At 43.9% G+C, this 18363-nt stretch overlaps 1 protein-coding gene across 1 annotated transcript in view; it reads left to right on the forward strand.

The window, feature by feature from the left end:
* LOC146834661 (volume-regulated anion channel subunit LRRC8C) overlaps positions 1-18363 on the forward strand; it is a 234336-nt gene that overhangs the window by 170126 nt on the left and 45847 nt on the right. Inside the window, exon 2 of the mRNA XM_085602147.1 lies at positions 5823-5964. Within this exon, the coding sequence (XP_085458273.1) occupies positions 5827-5964 (138 nt within the window). The 5' untranslated portion in view covers positions 5823-5826. The remainder of the gene's footprint in view (positions 1-5822; positions 5965-18363) is intronic.

The following is an 18363-nucleotide window of genomic DNA, read 5'->3' on the forward strand; positions in this document are numbered from 1 at the left end:
CCGAATTACTAATATTCGAACTCTCCCGTTTTGCCCATCTTGAATACCTTTAAGTAGCAGTGGGGATAACCTATGTATGACTCAATAATGGGAATTTTACTCTACCATTGGGTATCCTCATGTATACATTCGGCACATTTGTCAATAGTATATTGCAGTAATCATTGATGGACAGAGCGGCCGTATCTCAAAGGTATTGATATTTACTATAAAATAGGTAATTAATAACTTATTGTATTATGATCAGTCAGAGTAAACATAGTTGCAAGATGGCATCGAAACTTTACATCTCGATATATCATAAGCGTCAGTATATTGTATACGACGTGATGATAATTAGAGGTCGCATCAATATAAATATAGCTATAGGATGATGCCTATGTGTTATCAATTTCCGATATATACTGCAAGCGCCGTCGCAGCACATGATATGTTGATAATTTGAGATCGCATTCTATCACCATAATACTGTTCGAAGATGGCGCTGGGATAGACTCCTTTTGACAAACATTATTAGCGCCGTCGCACTGGGGATGACGTCATGGCAACTCGCGGCTGTTTTCAATCTCGGAGGACCCAATAGTCTTTGTGCTAAGGCAGATAAAAGCAGAGAAACGGCCACCGTATAAACACATAGAGTCTCGACGACATGGGGCTGTGCCGGATAAGCTGATTGACCAAAGATGTTAGGTAAGATAGATCATACTCCCAGTTTATGCAACAGATATGACACCAGGAACTTTTTATAATTTTTTTTTTATTTGAGCAGAGTATTAGGTACATGAAATACATAGTATACTTAAAAATCATTATTGAAAACCAGTTTGTGCAAAAAACAAAAACGACAACTTCTTAATACATGACAAGAAAAGCTATGACTGTAGCAGCTAATCATATACTAGTTCACAGACCAACAATATACGAATTTATTTTGAGAAAAAGCAGCACTGAAAAAGTTAGTAGTGCATCTAGAATGCAGTACCAATAAAGTGCTAGTGCCCTATTATCACCTAAAATCATCACAACTACAACATCCTAAAAAAAAATCTTATGGCTGCAGCAGCTAATAACATCTCTAGCCGATAATACAAGATACATCATTCTATAAAGTGCAACAATTAGAAAAGTGCTAGTGCTTCTAAAGTGCCATATAATAGATAAAGTGCTAGTGCCTTATAGGGAGAGCTGCTACGTCAAATTTAAAGAACACGAGTGTTAAAATCCCTCTTTGGACTTTTCTAAATCACTAAAAAACTTCCAATTTTTTTCGAATTTCCTAGTAGCCCCCACTCGTCTAGCATAGGCTTCTTCGAATTTTCGAGTCCTTTTCATTTTATTGAACCATTTCAAATGAGAGGGAGCTTCAGTAGATTTCCAATTCTGCAGGACTAGAGAACGAGCTACCGTACAGGAAATAAATATAAAGGCTTTTTCGGCCTCGGATAGCATCGTTCCATCCCTGCAAAGTCCGAACAGAGCGGCTTCGGCCTCAAGCAAAACCCTCTTCCCGATTGCTTGTTCAATTTCAGAGAAAACTGCCTCCCAAAAAGGCCTAAGCCGTGGACATGCATGAAAAGTATGGTGCCATTCGCCTTCCCCATCCATCTGGCAACGAAAGCACTTGTTTTCAACTCTCGGGAATCTTTTTTTTAAGGCGGCCGGAGTTAAATAAGAAAGCCATCGTGATGAGAAGGCCATCCTTTTAAATTTCGCGGCACGTAATGATTTACTTCCTAAATAACCTCTCCTTCACATCCAACCTGCATTCTGTCTCCCGAGCTATTCTATCCAAATGATTCTCTATCATGGGAGCTAGGCCCTATAGTTGTAGCAGCCTATGCCAGTTTCCTACACCATTAATATTGGCCCCATAGAGAGCCAACACCAATTGATTAGGGGCATCTAATATACCACTGGTGTTCTTTAACAAATGAACAATCCGTAAATATTCAAAGAAAGCTGGTTTCTGGTGGCCCTCCGCCCTTGCCACTACTTTTTGCCAAGAAATCAGCCTATTTTGAATTATAAAATGTCTTAGCTCAGATAATCCACAGACTTCCCAGATATTAATATGTATTAATTGGAGCTGGAGACCAAGACTAGTGCATTCTCTCAGTTTTAGATGTTGGAGGCCCGAAGAACCTGTTTTTTTAAAAAAGGACTGAAGTCTAAAACAGTGATCTTTTAAAGTCTTGTATCGTGTCTTTTTAGGAAGTTTGGAAGTTTTTAGAAACACTCGAGTTTGTGAACCAATTTCTTGCGTCATCTTATCTAAAAAAAAAGCTGTCTCTGGTACTTTCAAATACCAACAAACCTGACACTAAATCTAAAAAAGCGGCCTCATAGTATGTTCTCACATGCGGCACAGCTAAACCCCCTTGTACAATAGGTAATTGCACCACAGTAATTTTCACTCTTGTAACTCTCTTGCCCCAAACAAATTCCCTAAATAGAGTTTCAATTTCCCTAAAATAAGACTGATTTATCTTGATTGGGACATTAGTAAATAAAAAGGTAAGTAACGGCAGTATGGACCTTTTGATTAACGAAACTCCACCCACTATCGAAAGGGGGAGTAATATCCATTGTTCCAAGAGATTTTTAATCTTATCTTTCGTTCTTAAATAGTTCAATTCAAACAACTGTTGGTACTGACTGGATACAAATATCCCAAGATATCTTATAGGATCAGACATAGTTGCTTGTGTCTTTAAGCAGGATGGGAAAGAATTAAGATCTGCATTAAGGGCCAGGACTTCGGTTTTATTGGCTTTTATTTTATACCCGCCTATTTGTTCAAAGTTAAAAAATTCCCTTAAAACCATTTCGAGATTATCTTTATTGGGAGTCAGGTATAAAATAATGTCATCTGCAAAGAGTTTCAGGTTTGCCATGCCGGGGATCGGTGGTTGAATAGCAGCATTATTCTGTATCTTAATTACCATAGGCTCTATAAAAAAAGTAAAAAGCAATGGCGAAAGCGGGCAGCCCTGCCTGGTTCCACGGTTTATTTTTATGGATCCTGCATGACTTGAGTTTATTACTACCAGAGCCGTGGCTCCCTGGTAGATATTACGTAGCCTATTAATAACCTGGGCAGGAAAACAAAAACCGACCAAGGGTAGCAAATAGAGTTCTCCAGTTCACAAGGTCGAAGGCTTTCTCAGCATCAACCATTACAATACTTGCCGGAATAAGATTTGTGTTAAAATAATCCAAGGCATGTATTAAAAACTGGGTATTAGTTGTCATCAATCTACCTGCTATAAAGCCAGTCTGATCTTTGTGGATTATCCCTTGGGCGGCAGGTAAAAAACGCTCTGCCCACACTTTCATCAGGATTTTATAGTCTGAATTCAATTGTTGCCAGGAACTTGACATGAAGGCTTGTGAGAAGAAAGGGAGTCAAGAAGAGGGAAGGCTATCAGAAAGCGAAGGTACGACGAAGACAAGTATTGAGTGAATGGTGGTGACCACGCCTGTGGCTACTCGGGAGGTAGAACAGGAGGAAGGTCTGTCTGTTTGGAGACAGGTGGAAGACCAGTGGGAGCACAGGATAAGCTAAGTCAGTAACTCTGGGTTAACTTCAGTAAAATCTGCAAACTAGAAGTTGCCTCGTAACGTCTTTCATTGCAGGGCTTCCCACAGCTGTTAATTCATCATTTGGTGTTTCCCTGCTCTTCTTTCCTTCCTCCCTCTTTGCTACCTGCCACCTGGAAGATTGTGCAACTAAGCATATTCAGTGCAGTTGAGTTGCCAACATGCTGAAAAGTATTTGAACAATACCATTTATATATATATTTTTATTTATTTTTAAAGAGTTATGTGCGTGAGAAGCCTGTACCCAATAGAAGCTTAGGAAGGAGCTACTGACTGACATTCGAGTCGCTGAATGAAGAACAGCTTTGATTAGTTCATTGATTTGAGCTAACGAAAATACTTTATATTTACCAATGATGTATTGCCCTGAAATCCTATAACCGTCACAAACAATTACCTATTATTTGAATATTAAACACTTAATTTAAGAGGAGGGTCATTATTCTTTTAAAAAAGCATATAGCACATTAAAAATAAAATGTGCATACTTACTTAGGGGCATATTATCAAGGACGGCGTTAATATTATCGCCGCTTTAGCGGCAGGAAACTGCCACTAAAACGGCGAAAATGGGCTTGATAATATGCCGCAGAGAATTCCAATAGAAGCCCATGTTCACACCAGAACATGGGCTTCTATTGGAATTCTCTGCGGCATATTATCAAGCCCATTACCTCAGCTTTAGCAGCAGTTTCCTGCCGCTAAAGTGGCGATAATTTTAACGCCGTTCTTGATAATATGACCCCTAGATCTTAATGGCGTTCCAGCTTTATTTTCTATGTAGTATTAATTGTATTCTCTCTGTAGTATATATAATTTTCCATACTCTTGTCACAATAAGTTATTACACTACTAGCTTTCTTTACACCTGCTTGAGTGCAAACAGATTGACATCAAACACTTTCAGGAATTTGACATATTCTTCCATTTATTAAAATTGGATCCCAGGTATTACACATGAATTTGTGTTCTAAGGTAACCAATCATAAACTAGATAGGCTTGTGATGCATCCCATTTTATCACTGCAGTTGTGAAAATGCCACAATTACTTTCTGAGACTATAACTTTGTAATTATTTTTGGGATTCACCTGGATGGCAATCCGTTTGCATTTTGCCTCAACATGTGGTCCAGCGTAGGCAGCGACCCACCATTTGGCATTATGGATGTCAACTTGAAATTATCTGCAGTACAAAATTACATAACTTTTCCTAGTCCCTCTGGCTCATATATCGAAAATCAGGTAAAAGAGGAAAATCAACTCCTGGTCTGCCATGCAAAGTTGCACTATTTTGTGATGATTAATGCTTCCTTTATCTTTTTATATCTCATTTAGTATTCTGCTAGGGGCGGGCCTGATGTACATACCTATCTACTAATCTCATGTGAGGAGTCAGTAAACGTTTACTGACTCCTAAAATGGAATTGCAAATGTTTACTCATTCGCAATTTGTAAAGGGAGTGTTGTAGCTGTCCCTTCAAATTGCAATTCAGTATGAGATGTAGCAATATTTTGCAACCGTTACTCAATAGCAAAACATGGAAAAAATACTGACTCTAGAGTTGGGGTGGTAATGCATTCGCAAAAAGGACAGTATGCCCTTGGGTGCTGCTTCCTTTTGTGAATCTTAGAAAAAGTTTGTTTAGAAGAAAACTTTCAAAAAACGAAAAAGTGTTTAAAATGCAACTTTAAGAAAATGAGCCTAGAAGGACAGGAACCGGGGGATGAATATTACTTCATGAATATTAATGAGGTAGGTCAGAATGCTACCGACTCCGAATTCTTTTTGTTGGCCTAACCAACCTATTTGTTCATAGTTTGGTTCGCAGGAAACTTTCAGGTCACAATTGCAACCCAAAAGTATGTACATCACGCCCTTCTACTCTATGTGCTTGCAATGTGGAAATGTCTATTAGAGCTGGTGAGGAAATTGACAAAGTATCATGTAGAATGGATCTAGACGGAGGACCTGAATGTAATCTGCCTGCGGAGTAGTGGGTATTTAATATTTACATTGTACCTAATGTTGGTGGCTTCAAATTGTCAAGACTTTAAAATAATATTCAATTGAATCAAGAGTGATTTCTCATGGGTAATGATTGTCGTTCTCCATAGCGCAGTGAAATACAAAATCCAGCTGTGATATGCGTTTGACTTTGGAACTGTGAACTCCTCAAGAATCTGCACCCTTTATCTCATTTTTTTTTTCATTCTTTTTCAGAACCATGATACCAGTTACTGAATTTCGTCAGTTTTCAGAACAGCAGCCTGCTTTCCGTGTGCTGAAACCATGGTGGGACGTGTTTACAGATTACCTGTCTGTAGCTATGTTGATGATTGGTGTCTTTGGATGCACATTACAGGTATGTGTTTATTGTGGCTCAAACACTTTCACAGTGTGGGCTGTCTCTTTTGAAAACTTACTATACAGTTCTGCTCCTTACTCATTTGAACCGTATTTGCCCAAATATGTTACATACCTGCCAACTCACACAGTGCCACCGTGTGACACACGATATCGACTCCCATCACACGGTCTCCCGGCGAGGAGCCGATATCACACAGTGGCAGAGAAAACGAGCTGAAAATCACTGTAAATAGTGGTTTTCAAGCTTGTTTTCTGAGGCTTTGAACGGGCGACATCCATTAAGGGGTGTGAAAACATCCCAGTACATGGCACCAGCTTCACCAAGCTTTTTAGTTTTTGGGACAAGGGGGCTTGGGGGCAGGGTGGGGTTCAAAAGTCCCTCATAGGTACTTCTCAGAACGAAGCCCCACCCCCTCCAAGGCCCCACCCCTCCTCACACAGTAAGATTGCCCTTTAAGTTGGCAGGTATGATGTTACTCCTTTATGTTTGTGGATCAGTAGTCTCTAGCTGTTCAGCCACTATTCCTTCACTTAGTCTGTTTATGTTTTTTTCTGTCACACCATACAATATCTCTTAGCCTCTAGCCATTGCTCAGCAGATGCAACAAATTCTGTTCATAAGCCAGGATGTGAAAGCAGGCACATTTTCAAAGATTTACTATACGCTTGCAAGGAAGAAGCATAGCAGATTTAAAGTGTAAACCACATTTTCTAGAGAAGTCTATGAAAATGCTGGTCAGCCAAGTTTTGTGACTCACCAAAGGTTGTGCTATTTTAACACTAGATTTTACTTTCCACATATATTGGTGCTAGCCCAAGAAGATCTTTAAAGATTAGCTCTTAAGGAACCCAGTCAGGGAGGAACAGGTTAGTTTTTAAGTCATTCAAAGATTAGTCATCTGGTGGCACGTTGAACTGCCCGTCAGTAAGTGGGTTGGGCAGAACTAATTACAGCATCGAAGGCATCCGCATAACCAAGGGGAAAATGTCCAAATGCTATACTGCAACCATTTGTTTTTCCTTGAGCATAAAAGCCAGAGGCTTTAGCTGGTTGAAAGATGTCCTAACAAACTAACATACCAGGGTATACATGTTGAAATGACAGTTCTAATAGAAGCCACTAATGTACTGAGGATATTGTGGAGGGAGGGGGGATTAAGATTGCCAAATAACCTATCATAATTTTTACTCATACCTCAAAGCTTATGCAGCAACAGAGGCTTGCTGTACTTGCATGTCATGACACACATCTAGAAACACTATCACAACATATCTCTATACTAAACAGCCTCAATATTATGACGACATTAGCAGTAAAAAATGAAAGCAAAAGCACTGAGGAGAGCCAATTCTTTCGCTTCATTTATTCAAGCAAAAGCTCAAAATGATGTCATAATCTTAAACTGTGGCTTTAAATATGACTTCATTGACCACTTGCTGGGCCTGGAGCTGACTCCAGCTGCTTCACACATTGCATGGAATGTGTGACGCATGGGTTTCCAGGAAAGCAGTGGGTGACGGTTGGGATTGGAGTGAGGGTGCCAGCGTTCGCTTACCTGATGTTCGCCTTCTCCAGTAAAGCAAGTATTCCGTCTTTTGCCTTCTGAACTTCCTCTCAGTGGTGGTGCTATATCGGATGCCTCCCTCTGCTGTTTTCTGCCAGGCAACCGTTGGCCTGCCACTTATATTTGTTGAGCTGTGTACTGTTGCAGGGATTCTGCTCTTAGAACAGAACTATGCTTGGAAATAGAACATCGGTATGTAGGGACTGAGCCACCATACCTCCTTAGTACCTATGAGTCCGAGTCCGACTAGCTATAGTGCCTCACTTACCCTCCTAACCTTACCAGAGAAAGAAGTGAATTGGCACCCCAGAACAGAACACTCTCAACCCTCTCAGGCATCACGGTAACAGGGCACTCTCTTTTGCTCTCTCACTCGTACTTGTCCACAGTAAGATACACAGACGAAACAAAGGCTGTTTAGAATATTTATTTAAACTATTGTGCTCTGAAATGCAGTATATGTACCACAATTAGAAAACAAATGCATACTAAAAATACCGTTAGCATGGTTGATTATCCATATATAATGAAAAGCCCTGTCATTTTATAGAACAGAGTAACCTAAAACCCCTCTCCCTTGCTAATGAAGCTAAATGGTTATATATCAAAGATCTCAGGGATTACTGGCAGACTCCGTACCTCAGCTACATCAGACGTGCTACATCTCAGCAGATGCAGTGCTCTTGTCTCAGAATTTTTGTTCCATGGGTATGTTTTCTGCTCATGTGCTCATCTATATGATAGGACGTGTGTGCACATAAACAACAGCTGCATTCTTGTGTTATGTCTAGGTACTAGTTCCTGGCCAGTAAGAATAACAAGGGACATTGTTGTTTGACTTTGTCTATGGTGTACAGACTAAATCTCAGCAAAAAAACAGAACCCCAAAACATATGGAGGTTCCGTGTACAATATGGCACAAAAGCAAAATGTGTGTTCGAGGCATATGAGCTGCAGATTGTACACTTTTGCATAGATCGCCATCTGGTGTTGGGCTTGGATGTCTGCATGTTGTTTTTGTCTTCGAAGAAGTCTTTGTAGTCACGAGGCTGGTGACTCCTCCTTTGGTGGACAGTGCGCATGGATATTGGCTCCATCCTTAGATTGTTTTTTCCGCCATTGGGTTCGGATGTGACTTACTGTGCTCCGGGTCGATGTCGTTATCGAACCCCCTTTCAATGTGCAATCACAGCTAACCGACGGTATTGTCTCGATCCCGTACCCTTCGACTCACTCCTGACGAAAGCTTCGAAAATCTTCGACATCAACGAACTTCGCTGCGGCCGTTGGGCCTATCCATGCTGGTAGCAATGGACGTCGCTGGAACGGACTCCTTTTAAAAAATGTCCCCAGTGTGGTGCTAAATTCCCACACTCGGACCTCCATTCCGTTTGTAATCTGGGCCTCTCTCCAGAACATAGAGAGGACGACTGTGAGGCTTGTCTTTCATTCAAATCCAAGAAGACTATCCGGGATCAACGAGCTCGACGCCACGAGATGTCACGAGGCACAGGTTCCATTCCAGACATCTTCCATCCAGGTCCCGACAGCTCCCGGAACCACAAGAAAAACAGGTCTCGGTCTCTGAAGCAGACGACTCCGATGCCAAAGATGACATCGGCACAAAGGGACGTGAGTACTGAGGCCTCCGCCCCACCCAAGCCCATACCAAAGGCTCCGGTGACACCTTCTCCTCCGGGCTCAGGTCCACACCGAATGAAAACTTCAAGCATCCCGCCTCCGGGCCCGGCTCCGAAGGATAGAGAAAAGCCTTCCAGCTCGAGCCAGCCACCCGGTTCCCAAAAACCATCTTCGTCACTGAAGGTTAAGTCACCCGAGATGCCGCGCCCTCCTCTGTCGGCACCGGAGAAACATTCGACGCCGAAACCGGCAAGAGACCCCTCGGCACCGAAGCAACCCGACAATAGCTCGGCACCAAAGCAGCTGGATAAGAAATCGGCACCGAAGCAACCGTATAAGATCTCAGCGCCGAAGCATACTGATAAGCCTTCAACACCGAAGATGTCGGAGCTGAAAACATCAAAAGAGAAGCCTCCCAAACAAGCACCTCTGGAGCCGAAACAACCCGCACCGAAGGTCTCGGAACCAGGAATGGCTTCTATACCGGACATTGCCACTAAACAGTCAAGACCAGTTTCTAAGGAGAAATCTTCCACAATGAAGAAAACCTTTGATCCCGAAGAACTTTTTCTCCCGATCCAAAGCAAACCACCATTTTAATTCACCCAAAGACTGGTCATATAGTTACCAAGCTACCTACAAAGAGGAAACCGGAACATTTATCACATGCACCAGTTCCTCTCAAGAAAATACACATAGCTACTAATACTTCACCACCACCTTCACCCCCCCACCAATTAACCCTAATTTACTTATTTCTCCACCACATTCTCCACAACCAGAGGATAGTGATGAGGAACATGGGGATGGGCAAGAAGAAAAAGACGTAGTGCCTCTTGACACTGAAGATCCTAATGATCCGCCACAGGATCCAGACCCATGGCATGATTAAAATACTGATCCGGATCTTAATAATGATCCAGACTTCTACCCCTCAAAACCATCTCCACAAGATGACAATGTGGGTTTTGCCCAGTTAATTAATAGAACCGCAATATACCATGGAGTCAAACTACATTCAGACCCTGTAGAAGAGGATTTTCTTTTAGAGACCTTAGATCAGCCACAAAAATCTACCCATGCATTGCCAATGGTTAAAGGTCTTCTTAGACATGCTCCTGAGGTGTTCAAAGCTAGAGCTAGGGTTCTTAACCCCAGAATAGATAAGAAGTACAAGGCTGCTCCTACCGACCCCATCTACTTCAAGGGTCAACTCCCCCTAGATTTCCTAGTTGTAGCCAATGCACGCAAACGAGCAAACTGCTGGAAAATTGCAAACACACAAGCCCTTCTAGCAAAGTACAATAGGGCCCACTATGATGAGCTGGCAAAGCTCATTCAACACCTCCCTCAACAATATAAGGACAAAGCCAATGACCCTATACAAGAAAGCAAATGAATTACTAATATTTCCATAAAATGCGCGCTAGACACAGCAGACACCGTGTCCCGCGCAGTAAATACTAGTTTTTTGCTACGCAGACATGCCTGGCTCAGGGCGTCTGGCTTTAAACAAGAGGTACAAAATACCTTCCTAAATCAGCCTTTTGACCAGGAGCACCTCTTTGGCCCTGCAGTGGACACATATTTAGAAAAGATAAAGAAGGACACGGAGACTACCAAGTCTATGGGAGCGTTGCATTCACCCTCTACCAGAGGCTCCTTTCGGCATTCCTTTTATAGAGCAGGCTCCAAAACAAATACACCAGAGCACCCGTCCTCATCCTACAAAAGTCCCAAACAGGGCTCCTTTTCTAGAGGATACTCCAGGGGGGGTTACAGAGGAAACAACAACAAGGGCAGAGGCAGGTGTAAAAACACCGCAGCTCCCCTAGCACCATACAGTGACTTCCCTGCGCTTCCACCCGACCATCCCATTCCTGTCTGGGGTAGCCTCTCACAGTTCCTACCTGTCTGGGATTCCATCACAACAGACAGGTGGGTAAGACAAATTATCCAGTATGGTTATTGCCTGGAACTCACTTCTACCCCTCCCAACATTCCTCCCAAACAGCGTCCAATGTCATCAGAACACTTGACGCTTCTCAAACAGAAAGTTCTTGCACTGTTACAAAAACATGCAATAGAACCGGTTCCCTTGCCCCCTCAGGGCACAGGGCTCTACTCCCTTTATTTTCTCATTCCAAAAAAGGACGTCTCTCTCAGGTCAATACTGGAACTCAGACTGCTAAACCTTTACATTCAATCAGACCACTTCCACATGATCACCTTATAACAAGTGCTTCCACTACTCCAGCAAGGCGACTTTCCACCCTAGATCAAAGGACCCCTACTTCCACATTCCCATCCATCCCGCTCACAGGAAATATCTCAGGTTTGTGGTAGATGGCCAACACTACCAGTTCAAGGTTCTACCCTTTGGAGTCACCACGGCACCCAGAGTTTTCACCAAGTGCCTCGCAGTGGTAGTAGCCCATTTGAGGAGAGAACACATTCATGTCTTCCCTTATCTGGACAACTGGCTCATAAAAGCAAAATCCCACAGCAGACGGTTCAACGCACACTCTGTACCATACAACTGCTTCACAGTCTGGGATTCACAAAAAATCAGGGCAAATCCCATCTCCAACCGTCCACAATACAACAATATTTAGGGGCTACAATAAATACTTCCACAGCCCTAGCATATCCCAACCCAGTCACGATAAGTGCTATACAGACGTTAATTCAAAAATTTCAGCCACAACACTCACTATCAGCACGAGTGTTCATGCAAATAATAGGGATGATGGCCTCTTGCATTTTTCTTGGTCCTCATTCAAGACTACAAATGCGTCCATTACAACAGTGCCTAGCACTTCAGTGGAACCAGGCTCAAGGTCAGCTAACAGATCTGGTGTTGGTGGACTACCGCACCCACCATTCTCTGCAATGGTGGACCACACAGAACCTTTCCAAAGGGCGGTCGTTTCTCGAGCCAGTTCCACAGATAGTGCTAACAACAGACGCATCGCTCACCGGCTGGGGAGCTCATCTCCAAAACCATACCATTCAAGATATCTGGACACCCCCAACAGAAACAATTTCACATCCACTGCCTGAAATTGTTAGAAATATTCCTAGCATTGAAATCTTTTCAACTGCACCTTCTATGCAAAGCCGTCCTGATTCGCACAGAAAACATGACAGCAATGTATTACATACAGAAGCAAGGGGGGACACACTCCCTACAGCTATCACACTTAGCGCAAAGCATATGGAGATTGGCCATTCTGCAAAAAATATACCTCTGGCAGAACATTAGCCAGGGGTACACAATCAGATTGCGGATCTGTTCAGCCATCAAGCACAACAGGTCCACAAATGGGAACTTCATCCTCAAGTTCTTCTCCCATTCTTTCGACTGTGGGGATACTCAGAAATAGATCTGTTTGCCACACACCAAACGCAAAATGCCCAAACTTCGCATCCAGGTATCCACACCCTTTGTCCAAAGGCAATGCACTATGGATGAATTGGTCAAACATATTTGCTTACGCTTTTCTGCCTCTCCCACTCATTCCGTTAGTGGTGCAGAAACTCAAACAACATTCTGTCACAATGATCCTAGTTGCTCCAACATGGGCAAGGCAACCATGGTTCACACCTCTACTGGAACTATCAGTAGTACCGCATCAAAAGCTGCACCTCTCACCCAAATTTCTCCCTCAGAACCATGGAGAGATAAGGTACCCAGATCCCAATCAATTCAACCTTGCGATCTGGCTCCTGAGGTCTTAGAGTTCGGCTACCTCAATCTCCCACCAGACTGTATGACTATTATCAAGGAAGCCATACGCCCTACAACAAGGGCATGCTATGCGGCAAAATGGAAGAGATTCGTCATTTACTGCACACACAACAAGATCAATCCACTAGATGCTTCCATTCAGAACATCATCTGTTATCTACTGCATCTACAACAATGTAACCTAGCGTACATATCTAATAGGTTACATCTAGCTGCCGTAGCAGACTACCTACAAAACAGACAACATTTGTCGTTGTTTAGAGTTCCTGCTATCAAAGCTTTCATGAAAGGACTTCAAAGAATAATTCCACCAATAGCTCCACCCTCTCGGGTGTGAAACCTTAATATAGTCCTTACCAGGCTAATGGGTCCTCCCTTTGAACCTCTCCACAAATGTGAACTGCAGTTCCTTACTTGGAAAGTAGCCTTTTTGGCTGCTATCACATCTCTCAGAAGAGTAAGTGAACTCCAGGCTATAACCATACAAGAACCATTTTTACAAATCCATCATAACAAAGTGGTTCTTAGAACTAACCCACAATTTTTACCCAAAGTAGTATCTGCCTTCCATCAAAACCAGTCTGTTGAACTCTCAGTATTTGTTCCTCAACCAGACTCGCTGGCAGAACGAGCTCTACATACCCTAGATGTTAAAAGAGCAATACTCTACTACATTGAAAGAACAAAATCTTTTAGGAAAACTAAACAACTTTTTGTGGCTTTCTCCCCACCTCATAAAGGTAATCCTATATCCGAAATAGGAATTGCAAGGTGGATAGTAAAATGCATACAAATATGCTACATCAAAGCCAAACGTACTTTAACCATGCCGCCTAGAGCTCATTCTACATGCAAACTAGGGGCTTTTATGGCATTCTTAGGGAACATTCCCCTAGATGACATATGCAAAGCAGCAACTTGGGTTACACCACACACCTTCAAAAAACACTATTGTGTAGATGTGCAGGCAAAACAACAAGCTAGTGTGGGCCAGGCTGTATTAAAAACACTATTTCAAACTACTGCAACAGATACAGGTAGCCAGGGGGTAATTGCTGTATAGTCTATGCAAAAGTGTACAATCTGCAGCTCATATGCCTCAAATAGAAAATGCTACTTACCAGTATGCATCTGTTCTTGGCATTTAGAGCTGCAAACTTGTACATGCCCACCCACCACCCCGAATACCTCTATCTGTTCCAGTGTTATCTTACTTAGATACATTACACATGGACATCTTTCTATTTCTTACTACTCCATCTGACCCTACGTGGCAAAAAGAATCTAAGGATGGAGCCGATGCACATGCGCACTGTCCTTCGAAGGAGGAGTCACCAGCCTCGTGACTACAAAGACTTCTTCGGAGACAAAAACAACATGCAAACATCCGAGCCCAACACCAGATGGCAATCTATGCAAAAGTGTACAACTCTGCAGCTCTACCATCCATAATAGAGTAAACCAGTTCAGGGTGTTTTGTAGGGTAAAGCAGCATAGATATTGTTCTACCGTTTGGTGTAGACGTTCCGTTTTTCCATCCGTTTGCGGATGGTAGCTGGAAGGGAGCCTGGCATCGATGTCCATGGTTTTGCATAGGGTTTCCAAAAACGAGAAGTGAATTGTGATCCTCGGTCTGTAATTAAAACGCTGGGGATTCCGTGGGCTCTGAGCAAGTGTTGAAGGAACACCAAAGCCAGCTCTGAGGACGTGGGTAAACGTACCAAAGGAATGAAGTGACCCATCTTCATTAGGTGGTCAACAACCACCAAAATTACGGTTTTTCCGTCACATGGAGGCATTTCCACTATAAAGTCCATTGACACGGTATGCCAGGGTCGAGGAGGAGTAGGCAGCGTCCGGATTAGACCCGTGGGTTTAGTGTGACAGGCCTTCCCCTGTACGCACACCGCACAGTTCCTAAAGTAGTCCTTGGTGTCTTTTCTCAAGGAAGGCCACCAAAAGGAGAGTTACACACAGGCAATAGTCTTGTATATTCCCATGTATCCTCCCAGCAATGAGTCATGAGCCCATTGTAATACCTGTTGTTGCAAGGTCCTGTTTGGTACATATAGCGCGTGATAATGGCAGGCCAAGTCCTCTATCTCTGCGTGGTGATCTGGATCTTCCCGAATCCAGGTCTGGATGTCTATATCAGCCAAAGACTTTTGCATGTCCCCCAGGAAATCTTGTGAGGTGAGGAGCGCAATGGCTTGGTTCTGGAAGGCTGCTTCAGACAATATTAAGTGTGGTTCTGGTTTTTCTATCGTACCTCATTTTCCGTTTCGTCCATACGGGAAAGAGCGTCTGCTTTCCTGTTTTGTGGCCCTGGTTGGCATTTGATGACAAAGTCGTAATTGGAAAAGAAAAGAGTCCAGCGCAACTGATGTGGTGTCAGGGCCTTAGCTGTTTTTAGGAACAGGAGGTTTCTGTGGTGTGTATAGATCTCTACGGTATGTAGTGCTCCTAGAAGATAATGTCGCCATTCTTCACAAGCCCTCTTTATCGCCAGTAACTCCTTATCGGATATGGTGTAGTTGACTTCACTGGGGGTGAGTCTTTTTGAGTAATAGGCCACAGGGTGTAGTTGTCCTGTTTCGAGGTATCGTTGAGAAAGTACGGCTCCCAAGGCATATTGAGAGGCCTCTGTTTCTAGGATAAAAGGGATCTGCAGATCAGAATGGCGCAGGATGGGACCCTGAGTGAATCTTTCCTTTAGCGTTTGGAAGGACTGGGCGGCCTCTTCACCCCAAATGAAAGGGAGGTTTTTTCGTAGAAGACTGGAGATAGGATGTATAAGTTTCGATAAGTCTTTGATAAACTGCCGGTACTCGTTGGCAAACCCAAGAAAACTCTGTACCGATGTGACGTTCTGTGGGGTTTTCCACTGAGTGATTGCTTAGACTTTGCCTGTGGCCATTTGAAAACCCTGAGCGTTGATAATGTAACCCAAAAAGGCAACTTCCTGAACATGGAAAATGCACTTCTCAAGCTTAGCGTACAACGAGTGTTGTTGGAGTCTATCCAGGACTGCCTTCACGTGGGTCTCATGTTCCGGGAGGGTAGTTGAATAAATCAAAATATCATCGATATAGACTACACAGAAGGTTTCCAAGTATCCGTGCCATACCTCGTCCATGAAACATTGAAAGGCTGCTGGGGTGTTGCATAGCCCAAAAAGCATCACTCTATACTCAAAAAGTCCGAACTTCGTCGGGAAGGCAGTCTTCCACTCATCGCCGTCTTTCACTCGTACCAAATGATATGTGCCTCTGAGGTCGAGTTTAGTGAAATACCGAGCCCCTTTGAGCTGGTCTAGGAGCACTGGAATCAACGGTAACGGGTAGCGGTTTTTGATTGTCACCCGGTTTATGGCTCTATAATCAATGCACGTTCGTAATTCGTCGCAATCTTTCTTCGGAATAAAGAAAAGAGGTGAAGAAAAGTGTTTGATGAACCCGGAGGCGAGGTTTTCTTCGAGGTAGGTTTTCAGGTATTGCGTCTCTGGTTCGGTCAAGGCATACAGTCTGCTGCATGGTATGTCGGCCCCTGGTATCAACTCAATGCGACAGTCATACACTCGATGGGGTGGCAACTGGGTTGCTTTTTGTTTATCATAGAGGAGTTTATATTCTCTGTACAGGTCTTGTACACAGGCTGTTGCCAGGTGAGTGGATTGCGTACACTCGTTGCTTTCTGGATGGATTGCAAACTCGGTGCAGTGCATCCTACAGTAGACAGAATCCATGGTAACCGTGCGGGCCGCCCAACGGACAACAGGATCATGCAAGGTCAACCAAGGCATGCCTAGGATGAGACGAAACTGCGGGGCATCGATAAGATCGAAGTGAATATATTCATAGTGGTCAGAGCCAAACCTCATCAGGAATGGAAGAGTGCGGTACTTAACAGGTCCAGAAGTCAGGGCAGTTCCATCCATGGCCTTCACATATTCAGTTTTTTTTTATTTTCCCAGGCTACACCTATCTTTAGAGCGAACTCCTGGTCGATGTAGTTTCCGGTTGCCCCAGAATCCAGTAAGGCATCCACCTCTAACATGTCCTTCGAGGTGACCCACAGAGAGACACCGATTTTCAAGTGTGCTACGGCGGGTTGTAGTGTATTGGCTATCACAGACGAGATCGTTATACATTGTTTGCCCAAACCAGGGATCTCATCCTGGCCCGGGCTCTTCAGTTTTATGCCGGTTCTCCTTGTCCTAGTGTGGCTTGTACCCGTGAGACGGAGGTCCTGCCAGGGAGTTGTGCCCGCGCACGACATTCCCTGATGAAATGTCCACCTTTTCCACAATACAGGCATAACTTCATCTTTCTTCTTTTTTCCTTCTCTTCGGTAGTAAGGGGACCCCGGATTCCCCTGATTTGCATGGGCTCGGGTCCTTCGGCGGACTTGGGGCATTCCTCAAACGAGGCCTTAGGTCTGGTATACTGGAATCGGTTGTCCCCTCTATTCCTGTCCCCTTTCCTTTCTAATAGTCTGTGATCTAATTGAACTGTAAGATCTATCAACTCCTCACATGTCTGCGGTAACTGGACCACCTGGGAAAGGACGTCCTTTAGTTCTCCACGTAACCCCTGGTAAAACAGAGTGGTTCGCTTCTCAGGGGGCCAGTCTGTTTCGGCTACTAGTCGGTTAGACGACGTTATGTAGGTTAACAAGTCTTGAGACCCTTGCCGCAGGGTGAGACGCTCCCGGTCCAAGGTCATCATGAGGTCATCATGTGCGATTTCCTATTGAAGAGTTTCCTCATCTCCAAACAAAATTCCGGGAAGTTGTGCAGGACAGGATCGTTTCTTTCCATAAGTGGTATGGTCCAGCTGGCTGCGTTACCACCCATGTAGGACATCATGAAGGCCGTCTTATCCGCTTCATCCTGGAATACAGCCGGATTGCACAGGAAATGAAGTCTACACTGATTCAGGAAAGTCTCAAACTTCTTCGAATCACCGTAAAATCGTTCTGGTGGTGCCAAGGGTATGCCGGTGTTCTGTATCTCATGGACAGTGGGAACGGCATCCGTCGAAGGTGGGGGAGCAGGAGTGGCAGAGAAAAACTCACCCCCTTGTGTGACAGAGGAGGGGGAGTGTACTGGAGGGAGAAGGGTAGCATCTGTTATTTAGGAAGCCGCCCCGTGACCCCTGCGGGTTAAGCCTGCTACCTCTCTGCGTAACGTGCCCATTTCCTTCTTTAGGTACTGATTTTCTAAGCAAGAGGTTTGTACCTCCTGTTGTAGAGCCGTCAGGCTCTCCAACAGCAAGGGCAACACCACGTCCATCGTCTAGGCTGGCGTTATACTTGGGCTTGACAATCTGTCAGGTTGTCAGCAGCACACGAGACGAACAACGCCACTAACCTTTCTCAGCAGCCAGCAGAGACGATGGTGGTCGAAAATCCCCCAATTCACCCGAGCGCAACCCCC

The sequence above is a fragment of the Triturus cristatus genome, chromosome 4_2, assembly GCF_964204655.1.
Source record: "Triturus cristatus chromosome 4_2, aTriCri1.1, whole genome shotgun sequence".
NCBI classification, from domain to species: domain Eukaryota; kingdom Metazoa; phylum Chordata; class Amphibia; order Caudata; family Salamandridae; genus Triturus; species Triturus cristatus.